The following is a 15684-nucleotide window of genomic DNA, read 5'->3' on the forward strand; positions in this document are numbered from 1 at the left end:
AACAATCCCATCTGTTGCTCTCTTGATCATTATTCATTTGTGAACAAGATCTCAATTTAAGGTTATTGCTCCGATCTTTTATGACTGAGGATCGCGGCCTTTCATTTGACTGACAAATCGAGGCAAAGGGCAGGTAGATGACTTTCTGTTAATGTTACTTTCAAACATAGAGAGATCGGTACCTTGTATCCAAGCAGATGTCCTCTGACCGTCTCCCTGTCTATTGCAGCCCAGGTGACTCTGATGGCAGTGCTGTTCATGATGATAATGCCCACATCCATGGGGGCCTCCAGTGGATCTAAGGCAAAAAGGCGTCATATATGAACACAACGCAACAAATATTCAAATATCGTCAGTCAAACAGTGGCTCGGAGTAATGACTTACAATTCTCGCCTGAGTAGCCAATGACAGGATCTGGCTCAGGTCCCTCCCCCTGTTCATTGACAGCCTGCACTTTAATCTCGAACGCAGAGAAGTTGCCGATCTTACTGACAACTAACGGTGGCACTGTTGTGTAATTTGGATGCCAGTCAGGCCCGCTGCCCACCACACGCCTCCACAGGACGCGGTACTTGAAATCAGGTCCATTAAAATCTCGTTTGTCCATTTCCTGTCATAAGAGGCATACTAATCTTTGAGACATGAAAACCTCAGAAAAATGGCTGATGTTGCTTCATACAATTTCACGTCCTGTACCTCCCATGTGATGACAAGCATATCTGGGTCACTGGACTCACTTCTGACATATTCAGGGTTATTATCTGGTGCTATGGAAATAAGATTTAAAGTTAAGCCATTGCTCAGCTACAGAGGCTACAAGCATCTCTAACCTTCAGCAGCTGTATTGTGGATCTCAGATGGGTTGCTCGGAGCACTCTTGCCCACCTCATTGATGGCAATTACGCGGAAACGGTACGACATGTAGGGCCAGAGAGAGAGAGTGGTGCGGTCCTTGTTCCCTGATACTCTTCTTAACTCTTCCCACCCTCGCTCATTTGAAACCTGATCCTCAAATTCAACCACATACTCTGCAGAGGGAAACATTTTAGAGAATGATTTAGACTTTAATGGAGCCCTATGGAAACATCCAGGAAGTGGATGAGGTCTTAGCAAAAGGTCAATCAGCCCAACGTGTGGGCGTCAACACTAACCGATCACAGGGCTATTGTGTTCATCTCCAGGAGTCCAACTGAGAGTGACTGCGCGCCTTTTAGCTTGTGACAGCTGCAGAAGAGCAGGTGGGTCTGGACGATCTGTAGATTATAAAATGTATTGTCATTGCTTGGATAAAGTGTTTTTCTCTTGTACCGTTTTTTTTCCATTAGCATTCAATGTTCATCCGATCACACAGCGGTGCGCTCACCATGTAGAGTGAGTGTACCAGTTGCTTCAGCCATGTCCAGATTCGTGATAACTTGGCATGTGTAGTTTCCTTCATCTTCAGGTTTGACATCAGAGATAATCAAGTCCGGTCCTTCAAATGTGTATCTAAAACAAGGAAAGTTAGGGAACGATAAATTAGTCGCATAAAACTGTAATCCAGGCTTGGATATCCAGTTGACAGAGAGATAAATATCTTGGCTTGACTATTTTGGGTGCTTTTCTTCCACGCTCACATCTGCATAGAAAGTATTGAGTCATCCACTACAGTTGCCTTATACTGTATGCTATTGCCGATGCGTTGGCATTGCACTGATGAAACAATAAAAATGAGTAGAGTGATGTCTAACTTCAGATCGTTGCCAGATGCAAACAGCTTCTGGTCATTCTTCCTCCACTGAGTAAGTGGAGAGGCCAGTTTGGGATCCACAAGAGACAGACAGGTGAAGATAGCAGTCTGCCCAGGCTGCACCTTCAGAGCCTGCGGAGGTGACAGGATCATTGTTCTGTCTAGGAGAAAGAAAAGAAAGGACACGATGGGGTGTGCTACCTGTGTGTGTGTGTGTGTGTGTGTGTGTGTGTGTGTGTGTGTGTGTGTGTGTGTGTGTGTGTGTGTGTGTGTGTGTGTGTGTGTGTGTGTGTGTCTGTGTGTGTCTGGGTGTGTGTGTCTATGTGTCACTCACTGAGCACCTCCAGCTCGGCACTGATTGACAGGTTTGTGTTCTGCACAGAGCACGTGTAGAAGCCTTCATCATCATGTGTGACATTAAAGATTTCGAGACCTCCAGTGGTAAGAGGGTTAATTCTGGAATCAGCCAGAAGGGAATAGGCACTGCCACCGTGCCTGGAACAAAACACATGTTCTTGAAAATTTGATTTATTTCTCAGAACCTGCAATGTTGTTTCCACTGTCATAAAATGTAAAGCTTGTAAAGAAGCAATTCAAAAATTATCCCCCCCTGATGCAAGCATTTGAATAATGATGGCGGCAACGATGATCTAACAGCACATGAATTTCACAGTCGTAGTCGTAGGGTTGGGCGTTGGATTCAGACATGGCACCTTCCCGTGTGGACTTTATGTTCTCCCCAAATTGCCTGTAGATGTGAATGATGATGATTCTTCTATATGTGTCCTATAATTGGCCAGTCAAGGGTGTGCTACACCATTTACAGGTCACCCGCATCAAGTGAACACCAAATTTGCGGATGCATGAATTCAAAGAAGGGTTTACTATTTTGCATGTGCACCATTATTCATCACGCTCCAGATGCAATAGTGTTAGGCTGCTAATGAAATGCATCATAGACCATCAAATCGCCATATCAAATGAGAAAGTGTCATCGTAAAAATAAGAGTGAATTCGATTGCCTCACCATGAGACTTTTGGTTTTGGAGATCCAAAGCTGTCACACTCAAGCAAGACTTTCTGGCCTTCAGTCACTGTGTAAGTGTTGCCATCTTCAGTTAGGATCTGTGGAGGCAACTCTGGCACAACAAAGGGAGGCGAGACACGGACACACAGTAAATCATGTGGGCAAAAAGGTTTGAAATACTCTGCTCGATTCATTCAGAAATGAATCAGAAGTTGTGCTGGACTAGCAATTTGTCACAGAATGCTGCTTTCATCTCAAGCCATTTTGGACAACTGTATGTGGAAAGGTATAGGGAAAGGCCTTTTTGATTTCCAAGGCATGTAGGAATGAGTTTGGTCACCTGACAAGAGTGAGTGTGAGCATCAATGCCAAGGCCATCCACACAGGTTGCCATCCCATTGTTAGCTCATCCTGACTTACAAACTCACAAATGTGGCTGCCACTTACACTGTACAGAAGTCCATATTCCCAGCATCTCAACTTTCCTTATTTTTCTTACGACTTGGGACTTTTGTGACTTACATTTTCAAACTGATGACTGTCTTTTTGATGTCTTAATTCCTGCCAATAAAGGTGTGTAACTTGTTCAACCTCCATGGGCAACCACATGGCTTAAAAAGACTGAGTCGGTAGTGATAAAGTAAATTCCAGTTAGAATTTTGATGGACTGATTGATTGATTCAATGACTGATTGACATAATGATGACTTGCAAGGCAGAATATGAACCAAGGATCATGAACAACAACACAACAGAATCAAAGAAGCTAGGTATTCCTTATCCCAGACCTTATTTAAGAGAATCGTTATGCTCCTTCAACCTTTATTATGTATTATGTGTACAGTTGCATATATGCTTAAATCTATATTTTATATTTGTATATAAGTTCATTGAAGAGTCTGTTTTTGGTATTAATTTGAAGACATGAACATTTTGCCTTGTATTAGTGTTATCAGTCATTTATTTTATCCAAGTATTTGTACTCTACTTAAATACTTTTGCCCGTCCTGCCATTAGTTGTAGTGTAAAATCCGAAAGCTTTACCAATGACATAAACATTGGTGTTTGAGAGGATGGCCCCATGCTTGTTGGAGGCCTTGCACTGGTAGATGGCCGTGTCTCCAAAATTCACGTCTTTTAGGATAAGAGAGCCGCTCGGTGGAAGAGTACGTCTGGGGTCTTTGTCAGTCGCTATTAAGAAAAAAATATAGAGAGACGCATACAGAGCAAAAAAAGCATTACAATGTGCAAGGTGCTTTATTCGCACATGTTCATTTGTTTGTGTACTAACATGAGAGAGGGATCCCGTTTATGGTCCAAGTGATGACCGGAGTAGGGATGCCCTCGGCCTGGCAGTCAAGTCTGACATTCTCACCGGGAGCATATAACATACTGACTGGTTCTTTGGTCCAGTAGGGAGCAGCTAGGGAGTTAAAAAGTAAATCACATTAGGGTTTTTTTCTTCAAAATGGACATGATAATTTACAGGAGAATAAACATGAATGGAACAGTGAAGACTAGCAAGGCTTGCTAAACTGTAGTGTAGGTCTATGAGGTTTGCGAGAGACTAAAATGACATGCTGATGTTTTAAGAAAATCGACTACCGACACCCCTTTTTGCTTCCTTGACAAAATTGGATTTGTATTTCAAGGTGGCGTTAGCAGTTTTCCCAAAAATAAAATAAATATTTGCTAAAACTATCGCTATTGCCTGATAGAAGTACATTAACAAATGGGATGTGAAAAAAAAATTCTGTCCCCTTCTTGTGCCTCTATTTTGCAAAAAAACACAGCGCACACAGAAACAAGTTGGTGGCAAGAGGCATTGACGTTTCAAACATTTACTGTGCACTCGCAAAGGCACTGGGTGTGGGCCCACCACTGTGGCCATGTGCTGATTTTGCACATCTGGAGCTTTGGCAAAAGTGTGGTGGGAATATCCACATTGGGTGAATTAAAAAAAAGGCCAATCATAGTTTTCCAATAACTGCAAAAGACACTCAAACAGAAGACACGGCTTGGGGCGTAACGACACAATGCTACATTGAAGTCATTTTTAGTAAATTGAATTGTTCAAAGAAATGAAACTTTTGAATTGTGTCATCCATCTTTTCGTCATTACATTTGATTTAATCTTGACTATTTCTGGGCTGTTTGGGTGGAGTGTTAGGATGTTAATGGGAATTTACTGCAAGTAGCGTGTGTGTGTGTGTGTGTGTGTGTGTGTGTGTGTGTGTGTGTGTGTGTGTGTGTGTGTGTGTGTGTGTGTGTGTGTGTGTGTGTGTGTGTGTGTGTGTGTGTGTGTGTGTTTGATGTACCTTCCACTGCCACAGTGTAAGAGTGTAGGGCCTTCCCTTGGGAATTCTCAGCAAGACACTGATACTCGCCAGCATCACTTTCTGAGATGTTGGTGAAGCGCAGACGGCGGTCAAACATTTCTTTGGCAGTTCGTGTTTCAGACAGCTCCCCGTCCTTCCTAACCCACAATACTTTGGGAGTCGGACTGAAGAGAACAAACAGACGCATGATTACGATTGAGGAAGGAGATGCAAGAAGCAAAGTTGGCAGGAGAGTGCAATAGCAAAGCTAATGTAAGGAAAACTGGGTGTTAAGAAGCTCCATTTGACTGAAAGGTGCGTCTCCAGGTTTAATATACGTTTCAGCACATTTAGACACTCACTAGCCTTGGACGATGCACTCGAGCTCGATGGTCTGGCCCTTGAGTGCATGGTAAGTGCTGTGGCTTCCAGTAGGTCTCATCATGTGAGGCCTTCTGTTCCGCAGGACTGAGTTGGCTGAAACACAAGCGTTCACATACAACAGACCCATGTGTCATTTATCAAAAGTGCTGCTAACTTCGGAAGGGCCTGTGTTCAGTCATCTCGGCTCTGCATGAGCCATAGTAGTTGGCAGCCACATCCCAGTGTGAGATGTTACCATTGAAATGGAAGGTGTGTAGCCCATTGAAATTGGGCTGAAGTTTCAAAGGCAATCGACTTGTCAACTTGAGTGAAACTTACACGGGTTGACTGTCAGAGTGACAGGTTCCTTTGCCAGAATGGTTCGAGTTGCCAAATACTGGACATTGCAAGTGTAGTCATCCCTGCTGTCCGAAGTTTTCAGGTGGGCAAAGTACAGGTTGCCATCCTTGCCCACCACCACCCGCTCACTCAGTTGGATGTGACGGAGCTCTGCAAGGAGACATGAGACAACAGGAAGATTCAACGGAGACCATTGTTGACTTTGATTCGAACACACGGGCCACTGTGGCGCACAGAATCAGATAAGCGACTAGATGTAGACCGTTACAGTATATCACTGTGACATTTCCACTCGCTATGGAACACTTTAGCCAATTAAAACTGGAACGTCACAAAAAAACAGGACACTGATGTGGATGCGTCATTCCTTGTGTGGAGGTTGACTAGAAGAGGTGTCAACAGCACGTGAAAATGGCAAAGAAATGAAAGGGTGTGTACTCACTCCAATCCATCCAGTGAATGATGGGCTCCATCGAGCTCTGTGGGGGGTTGCACTTCAGAACAATACTGCTTCCCTCTTCAGACTTCACGTGTACTTTTTTCTCCTTCTGCTGGGACGGTGGGGCTGAACGGGGCAAAGGAAAGGGAAACATTCACTCATGAGTAGATTCCACCAACACCTTGGTATCAGAATTTACAATAATTTGTACCATGATCAAAAAATTGTACCTCAACCTATCTACACTGAAAAAAATAAAATGGCATTTATATGTTCCAATCTTCCAGATAAAACCCAAACCAATCTATTGTGATGTGCTTTGGGAATGAAAAAAATAGCACTTCACAACATTGCACTCACGATCCAAAGCAATGATATCATTTGACCAGTGGTGGGCCGTCAGGGCCTGCAAGGCCTTCTCTGTTGGCCTAAAAATATCTGAATCACAGACTAATGTGAATTATATTTTCTTCATACATTATTATTAAATAATTCCAAATGTCTTTCATTGCATTTCCCCTGTTGTGGCGCTTCTAGATGTGTGTTTTTCGTACCTAAGCATTTAAATACGATCTGATTCCGTAAGCTGCAGTGACTGGATAAAGAATGTCCGCCTGGGACTACTATTACCTGTTTGTGTGTTGCTCCATTTGTGTTCAGATATTGTTGGCTGTAACGGTTGTAATGCCACAACACAGATGTTGTGGTGTTTAGCATTGTTTTCTCATATAAAGTAACTGAAGGCACAACAGTATCTTGTCACCATTTACAAGAATGCTGGAAGGGTAGACGAAAGCAGCTCTAGTATTGAGGAAGTGGAACAATATGATTTGGAAGTTGTGTGTGCTAGATTTGCTTGGTGCCTCCCCTCTGCTCATCGTGCGCAACCCCACGGGAGCCACTGAACAGGGCTTTGCATGACATCAGCTCACCAGTGTTTCTGGGGAAACGGTTGTCAGGGAAACCGAGTGAAGGGGTTCGCCGTGGAAAGATCCAGTCGCATACGTCGATGGATACACAAAGGTGAGCATTGCATTACACGTGTCCATGGCCTTGCATAAGTGTGTTTGCGCCTCACGCTAAGTCCCCGCCATGGAGAAAAAAAACGTGTGTGTATGCGCCTCATACTAAGTCCCCACCATGTCAAACGTGTGTTTGTGTGCATGTGTGAGTGCGTGTGTCAGTGTGTGTGTGCGTACATGTTGCTGATTATAATGTTCTTGCATGTCATTATGTTCAAGCTTGCGGTGCCGTGTTGTCCAAGTCTGAGTCTTCATTTATGAACAAATGAGCTCTTTAGAAATCAGGACAACTTGACATCACACAGCTCTGCCATTAGCCTGCGAACAGGCAATTAGCTAACGTAAGTGCAATTACAGTAGTGCTCAAGCCTTCTGAGTACATTTCAGATATATCAGGTTTCTTGAGTTTAGGACTAATTTTCAATATTTAAAAAAAAAAAAAAAAAAAAAACGTTTTTTTTATGCTGCTCATTTGGGTCCATCTCACTTTTTTTCCTTTGTTGGATCATGACACTCATGAGAAGGGTGGAATTTGTCATTTCCCACTTCACATATATAAATGCACTATAATATTCATTCATTCATTCACTGCCAAACCCCTTTATCATCATCTTCGGGCAGTAGGCAGAAGACACCCTAAATCGGTTGCCAGCCAATCGCAGGGCATATGGTGACGAACACCTAGGCATAATTTGGAGTACTCAATGAGTCTACCATGCATGTTTTTGAAATGTGGGAGGAAACCGGAGGACCCTGAGAAAGCCTAGGGTAGGCTTGGTGAGATCATGCAAACTCCCAGCATCCCCTCACTAGGAAGTGGACATGCTAATCACTCGACACTCTAATAAAATATACTATATCATATAAAGAAGATCAAATTGTCACTTTTTACCTATTCTGTAACTAAAATTGGCCAAATGAAACCCTAACTACATTCCTTTATTTTTCAGAGCTAAATAGTTTATTCTAGACTCAAAGCCTGAAATGCTTTGGTTGATATGTGCGACATGATATATAATTAAAACAAGAGAGAGAGAGAGTTTTGTGTAAACAGACTAGTATTTGACAAAAAAAACCAATGACTGTATAAGCCCACTTTATATTGCGAGGAGTTGGTGTTAAAATAAATGTGTACAGTAGTAAAAGAAGCATAAAAGATGAACAATTTCAATATGTATCGAAATTGTGTGTATGTGGCAATTTTTTGCCATACACACAACAAGGGGAAAGTGCCATGAAACAGCTTCAGCTGTTGTTATAGCGCGATATAAATCAATATGTATTGTATTGTAAAAATCCACCATGGTTTGAAGGTTAAAGCCATTCATGACATAACAATTGACTTGTTGGAACTTCAGTCAGTGACCAATTTGTGAGGAATCAAGATCAGGTGCCTTCTCACCGTCAGTGTTGAGCGTGGCCTCATTGGAGACGGCCGTGCCAAGCTCATTGGATGCATAGCACACATATTTGCCCTGGTACTGCTTCAGGGAGTCCACTGTGTTGCTGAGCGTATAGAAGGCGAATGAACCCAAGCGCTCAGTCACCTTCAGCTCCGGGTCAGTGCCTGGGTCAAATTCCTCTCCGTCTTTCGTCCATCGAAAACTGCAACAAAATCGAAATGCAACAATATTTGACTTGACTAACTAATGGGATTAAATTCAAGGACGCAAATAAATTGAAGCCCCAGTGGGACCACACAGTTTATTAGGTCTCATTGTGATATTCATCCTTTGCTTGGCAACCACTGCGCTCGACCACTTGGAGAGATTGCGTTGCCACATTCATCCTTTGTTGATGACAGAATCGTGACAGAAAGCTGCTTTCCACTCATGATGGACTAATCAATACGGAGACTGAAAGTCACCCTGAAAGTCTAACACGGTGTGCCCGTGCGTGCGCATACGAACATGGGCGGCGGGTTTCCTGAGGCTTCGCAGGTCATGACGAGATCTTCCACGCTGAAGACGGTGACGGATTCGGGTTGTGTGATGATAACAGGAGGTCTCTTGACTGCAAAGATTAAAAAGAGACATTGTCAAAATGGCAACATGTTGCGAAGGAATGCAGCAGAATGCCACTTTGCTCAAAGACCAGACTTTAATCTGTGATTCTACATATGTTGCTTCAACCTGTGTGTGTTCATGTTTGATTCAAACACTACCTGATGCTATGGCATCAAGGGTCAATTTGTCAACGTTAAGCTAAGCGGACATCTTAAAAGCTGTGACGTCAGTTGAAATGCACAATGCCTTATTGTCTTTGTTTTGTGTTTTCTTTGACATTAAACTTCAACCAGGCGGGACTGGCAGTGATTAGCTTGTAGCTTCTTTTGGTAACATGCCAAATAGCTGCTTGTTGCGAAGTGAATTGAATTCATTGCCAGTATTGAGCGCTCATATGTCAAATCCGTCTCCGTCGGCCTCCATCGGTCATTGAATGACTGCCAGTATTATGGAGAGCAGGTTGTCGCCTATGCAGCTTGCTGACTGGACCAAAGGAACATATGATGCATTTTGGGGTCAGTATGGTCGCAGGAGCTGCCGGAAAGGTGGCGGATCTCGCCACCAGACTGCCTTAGATGCTCCGGAGACTCGTGGATGGCGGGGTCGTCTTTACACCCGTGTAGGTCTATAGGACCTACTCACTGCCAATGTACATCACCTGGTATTCCCAGGCGGTCTCCCATCCAAGTACTAACTAGGCCCGACCCTGATTAGCTTCCGAGATCAGACGACATCGGGCATTCTCAGGGTAGTATGGCTGCAAATCACTGTCAAATAATAACGTACAAATAATGGCTCATACCTCCTGAAAACTAGTAAGGCAGATCATTTGTCACCTGAGGTGTCTGTACCAAAGATTGGATATCTGAACATTCACAATATGGAGGTAACGCACACTCAATTTCTGAGTTAACTTTATTGAAAAAGTAACTTGTATTATTTCCGATTTATCAACTCTTTCTCGGGGGCACCAAAATTTTATGGCAGTGGTGCACCATTTCTTTGGTTTCATTACACATGCATTAACTCGTAATTCAAGACATATTACTCCAGGGTAATGCATACATGACCCCATGACCGGAAGGCTTAGAGACGCCAATCAACAGCTGCCTATAGCTTCATGTTTGCATTCGGTCAACAGGATGAGGAAGCAGCCCCCAGAGATGGAGTGGTCATGTAGGCGGAGGAGGAAATTGGTTGGGAGGAGAGAAAAGGATAATTCAAAAGGTTCGTGAAAGGGTGATTTTTGTGGACCATCATCTTTTCCTGTTCCTAGTCTGTCACTATCACATCCTTTACTATGTATCATAAGAAATGGGGGTGGCTGTACAAAATACAATACAATACATACATATTGATTTATATAGCACTTTAACAACAGCTGAAGCTACAACAAACTGCTAACGTGGACGGAAGAGAAATGCTTCCCCCTTTGTGGAAGGGAAAAACATCGCCAGAGGTCTGACCAGCGCTTATCGGCACCCCCCGCAAGAAAGACCAAAACCCGAACAAATTCGGGAATGGCGCTCCATGTCATGCTTTTCAATTCTCAAATAAATTCGGGAATGACAGTGAATGAGTTAAGTGTACACACATGGGGTGTGTAGCCTTTGGAAAAAAAATGAGAGCAAGAGCAAACATGTCAGCCCTTTTTAGTTATGTATTAACATGACTTAGAACCTGTGCAATTGAGCACTGGATTTTTTTTTTCCTCAAGAGGGGGGGGGGGGTAAAAAAACAGATTGGTAGCACTAATTAAAGTTTTTTTAGCATTTCTAGTACGCTTTCTACATCATGTTTTCTTTCTAAAACCCTGAAGGTTTAGCGTCAACACAAAGTGCTACTTGAAAGTGTTATTTGTTCCCGACACCTTGACTGAAGTCCCCAAAGTGGATGCTGCCCCCACCATGCGTCACTCTATTGATGATGAGCAATTTTGTGCCAAACATCCAATTTGTAATGATGACGCCAAAATCGACAATGAAAATTTACTTTGGTTTTCTTGGATCATCAACATTTATGTTGAGGGGATTTCAAAGCATTGTCTTGCAAAATGTGGTCACAGTTGAATCATTCTCTTGGAAGATAATGTTTTCATCTAAATCGCACCCCCCGCAGCCTTGACATGTAATGAGAATCCATATAATTTGTTATGGTTCCGAATAATTAATTTTCGTAAGATTGTCTCGTAAAGGAAGCACTGGATTCTGATTAGACTGTGCAAGTGTACCTTTTATAGGGGCCGCTAGTAAATTAATTGACCCGGGAACTGCAAAGGGCTTTCAAAGAAGTGATTGGACAGCAGTAAGAGTGAGCTTCAGTCAGGTAAAGGAGAGAAAGATGTCGAGCGAGGCACTAAGCGGGTTACCGTTGCCGTGGCACCCGCGTAGACCGATGTGTGGCAGATAGAAAATTGACAAAAGGTTCGGCGGAGGGGAAAGGTAGCGAGAGAGTATTGGAATGCAATAAAAACTAATATACCCCTTCCTGATAAAATTCAACTTTTTGCGCACAGGGCTGTGCAGAGCAGGGTGGCGCTTTGACATCCCAATGTTGTCCATGTGGCTACCGAGAGGCTCGCAGTGTTTCACTCACACACACGCGCGGAAAAAGACAACATGCACACATGCCATGGCACTGAACACTCAGACGTGCAAGCATAACAGTGCAAATTCCTGGATTAATTCAAGTGCAGCTCAGTGTAAACCCTCCCCACATTCATTCATTCATTCATTCATTCATTCATTCATTCACCCATTCATTCGTTCTTTCGTTTATTCATTCTTTTGTTCATTCACCCATTTATTCATTTATTTTTTCATTAATTTATTTATTCATTTGTTTCATTTGTTTGTTCATTTGTTCGTTCGTTCGCCCATTCATTCATTTACTTTTGGTTCATTCATTTGTTTGTTCGTTCATCCATTCATTTGTTTATTCGTTTGTTCATTCAGTCATTCATCTATTCATTCATTTTTTGGTTCATGAATCCATTCATTTCTTTGTTCATTCTTTCATTCGTTCATCTATTTGTTCATTCATTTATTCGTTTGTTCATTCATTCATTTGTTCAGCAGTTCATTCATTCATTCATCATTCGCTAGTTCATTCTTTCGTTCATTCTTTCGTTCATTTATCCATTAATTTGCTCATTCGTTTATTCGTTTTTTCATTAATTTGTCCATTCGTTGATTCATTCATTCATTCATTCATTCATTTATTCATTCTTTAGTTCATTCTTTTGTTCGTTCATTCGTTTGTTTGTTTGTTTGTTCATCCATTCATCCATCCATTCATTCATTCATTCATTCATTTATGTATTTATTGATTCATTTGTTTGGTGAACTGTGTGCTGGAAGGTTATGGCTCAGCGGCATAACAGAGGAAGTGTATACAAGGAGCCTTACCAGCACCTGCATTCCCAAAGATTGGTAAGAAAAAGCACTTACGTTCACTGATGTGGTCTTTTGGGAATCCACAGTGGAAGCAAGAAAGCAGGCAAGAGGAAGGAAATGTTTTAGGTACAATACGCAGGAGAGACTTAAAGATCCTAGATAGACAGCTGTCATTTTGCATGCTGTATTGAAAGTCAAACAGTCAATAGAAGTAGAGATACCAATTGGGGGAAAAGAGTGGAAAATAAATCCTCCAGAGAGGCAGCCTAGTTGTTTTCATGTGATTTGATTTGTTTCATTTGATTCATTTGTTTGCGGCTTTTTGCAAACAGTCGCGCCCTGTTGACACAGATTGGCCAAACACAACACATGCCAGCGCTCGGACAATTCGGCTTTCCTTAAACTCAATGTTATTTAAATGTCATAAACTTTGTATGGAATGTATATTTAAGGCTTATATAAGTATGTTTAAGGTTTATATAAATATGTTTAAGGCTTGTATAAGTAACCTGTATTGGTTTGTACTAAAAAATGAATATTCAATAAAATATATACTCTATAAAGATATGTACATGTACAATGGAGAAAATACGACATATGTTACTACAAAATGTTTAACGTCCGACACCTTCAAAAAAGTACAGATGACGGTTTAAGAAACGTTCTCATCGATGGACCACTCCTGTACGGCTGAGAGCTTACGCCGACGCATAAACTTTACAGTTAGCCAGCGTGAAATAATTGTTTCACTCTCAAACATGTGACATATCTTCCAATTCTAACATACAATGATACCTTGAGATGCAACAAAGCAGGGTCAGGGATTTCTCATAGCTTGTTAGCACAAAGCCACATTGATAAACAGACACTTACCAATTTACCAACGTCTTACGTTCCAAATGGTCGTTCGTAAGGTGAATTTGTTCGTTGCTTCAGTGCTATATTTTGTATGGAATGTATTTAATTTAAGGCTTATATAAGTATGTTTAAGGTTTATATAAATATGTTTAAGGCTTGTATAAGTAACCTGGATTGGTTTGTACTAAAAAATAAACATTCAATAAAACATATACTCTATAAAGATATGTACATGTACAATGGAGAAAATACGACATATGCTACTACAAAATGTTCATATTTACCGTTGTTCATAACTCGAATGTTCGTAAGTAGGGAAGTGTCTGGATCTAAACACCTTTGTCAACTTTGGTCTATTATGTACTTGATTTTGCTCTGTAACAGTTGCAAAATGAACATGACCCGGTATCATTCAAGTCACTCAACAGATTTTCTAGTTCATTGTAAATAGACAATAGATTGAATTGAAAACAATCATAGCACACATGAAAAAAATAATGACACATTAGTGTCCTGTGCCACAGAACGATGCCCCCTTCTCTACACACTGTTCCAAATCACTGACTCGCAATGACATGTCGCCATGTCGTAAATTGAAAGGCAAGAGGCACCTTGACCTTTTCCATCTTTGTCTTCCTCCACATCATCTAGTGCCTCTCCAAAACCCCACCCCTACCCTTGAGGAAAGAAAATGGCTGGCTAGTTTTATATCCTTTCATCCGCATTTACGTCATGTATGTGCGTGTGTGTATCTGCGTGCGTGTAAATGAGCTTATTTGCTCACAAGCGTGTGTGGGTGATGAAGGACACTGACTCACTGCAAGCATTTTCCATAAAGGCAAGCAACAAATGCAGTTACTGGAATACTTTTTCACTCTGTTTTGACACATTGCCAGATCACTGCATCTCCACCCGCAATTTACTTGCTGGGCTGACCTCTTTTGTGCCAACAGGCATAAGCAAGAATCACAAAACCAAAAGGTTGCCGATGCACAGGAACTCTATTTGTGAGATTACCGTATTTTCCCGTGTATAAAGCATACCCAAAAGCCTTGTTTTTTTTTTCAAAATATTACACTGTGCCTTATATGTGAAGCAATATCGAGCCTCAACAGGTCTTGCAACTAATTTCCGGAGACACCAACTCCATTTCCCTCTGTAGAAGAAGTAGTGTGTCACCCAAGACTCTACTGTAGCACTTTATAATGCGGTGTGCCTTATATTGTGATTTTTTTTCATTCATTGAAGGTACATCTATTGTCCGATGTACCTTATACAGTGATACCTCGGTTTACAAACCCATTGGCCTACGAACTTTTCGGTTTACGAACGTTACATTTATGACAATTTTACCTTGGCATACAAACTATTTTTCCGGATACACACAGCGCTGCCACAGTGAGTGATATGTCGTTTGCGAACGAGCCCGTTCTCCTCACAACAAAATGGCAGCCAACTGTTTTTCACCTCTATTCCCCACCCCAGTCTTCGGTTAAAGCCACGTGATTGGTCAAGAACGCAGCAGTGAGGGGGGATTTACAGACAAAGAGAGAGAATGAGGCCGTTCTCTTTTTTTTGTCCCCTATTCCCCGCCTCCAGTCTTCGATTAAAGCCACGTGATTGGTCCAGAACGCAGCAGTGAGGGGAGGTGGTTTAAACATTAAAGAGACAGGCAGACGGCAGTGAGAGAGTGTCAACTTTGATAGAGTGTCGACTGCAAGGTTAAAATATCCCATCAATCAGGCTCCACAAACAACCCGCACAAGCCATCTGTTTGATGCAAAAAGCTATCAACCCAGCTAAACAGAACACAATTGATGAGGAACTAGATAAAATTATCGCAGAGAAAGCACCTGCAAGGGATCATTCCTCAAGATGGTGAAAGAAGAAGGCTACGTTCCTCATCAAGTGTTTAATGCTGATGGAACCGGCCACTCCATCCCATCAAGACAAGTTTTATTTACCATCACAAAGGTAAATAAAACAACTTTATTATACAGTGCAGTTTATTTCTTTATTACGATGCCATAGCACATTTAGTATACATAAGATAAGGTATATTTTGTGTAGTTTTAAGGCTTAGAAAATTAGATAGTAGAAAATTATGTTTTATTGTTTTATGGGGACCTGGGAACGGATTATTCTCATTTTAATGGTTTCCTATGGG

General features: G+C 41.9%; 1 protein-coding gene and 1 pseudogene across 4 annotated transcripts in view; both read right to left on the reverse strand.

Moving 5' to 3' along the window:
• The window catches only part of l1cama (L1 cell adhesion molecule, paralog a), a 56043-nt gene that overhangs the window by 6290 nt on the left and 34069 nt on the right, over window positions 1-15684 (reverse strand). For 3 of the 4 annotated variants that reach the window (XM_088993383.1, XM_088993364.1, XM_088993374.1), the window contains 18 exons: window positions 12714-12728; window positions 9169-9271; window positions 8661-8863; window positions 6240-6362; window positions 5777-5947; window positions 5437-5551; window positions 5075-5259; window positions 4048-4179; window positions 3801-3947; window positions 2758-2869; window positions 2065-2225; window positions 1732-1891; window positions 1365-1489; window positions 1153-1254; window positions 832-1029; window positions 698-768; window positions 386-611; window positions 183-298 (listed from right to left, as the gene is read on the reverse strand). In XM_088993383.1, the coding sequence (XP_088849509.1) occupies window positions 183-298; window positions 386-611; window positions 698-768; window positions 832-1029; window positions 1153-1254; window positions 1365-1489; window positions 1732-1891; window positions 2065-2225; window positions 2758-2869; window positions 3801-3947; window positions 4048-4179; window positions 5075-5259; window positions 5437-5551; window positions 5777-5947; window positions 6240-6362; window positions 8661-8863; window positions 9169-9271; window positions 12714-12728 (2465 nt within the window). The remainder of the gene's footprint in view (window positions 1-182; window positions 299-385; window positions 612-697; window positions 769-831; window positions 1030-1152; window positions 1255-1364; window positions 1490-1731; window positions 1892-2064; window positions 2226-2757; window positions 2870-3800; window positions 3948-4047; window positions 4180-5074; window positions 5260-5436; window positions 5552-5776; window positions 5948-6239; window positions 6363-8660; window positions 8864-9168; window positions 9272-12713; window positions 12729-15684) is intronic. The other variant, XM_088993391.1, reaches the window with a different exon arrangement.
• LOC148902942 (5S ribosomal RNA) lies at window positions 9911-10029 on the reverse strand (annotated as a pseudogene).

This window comes from Hippocampus bargibanti, linkage group LG01 (genome assembly GCF_051943395.1).
Source record: "Hippocampus bargibanti isolate YZ-2025 linkage group LG01, ASM5194339v1, whole genome shotgun sequence".
NCBI classification, from domain to species: Eukaryota; Metazoa; Chordata; class Actinopteri; order Syngnathiformes; family Syngnathidae; genus Hippocampus; species Hippocampus bargibanti.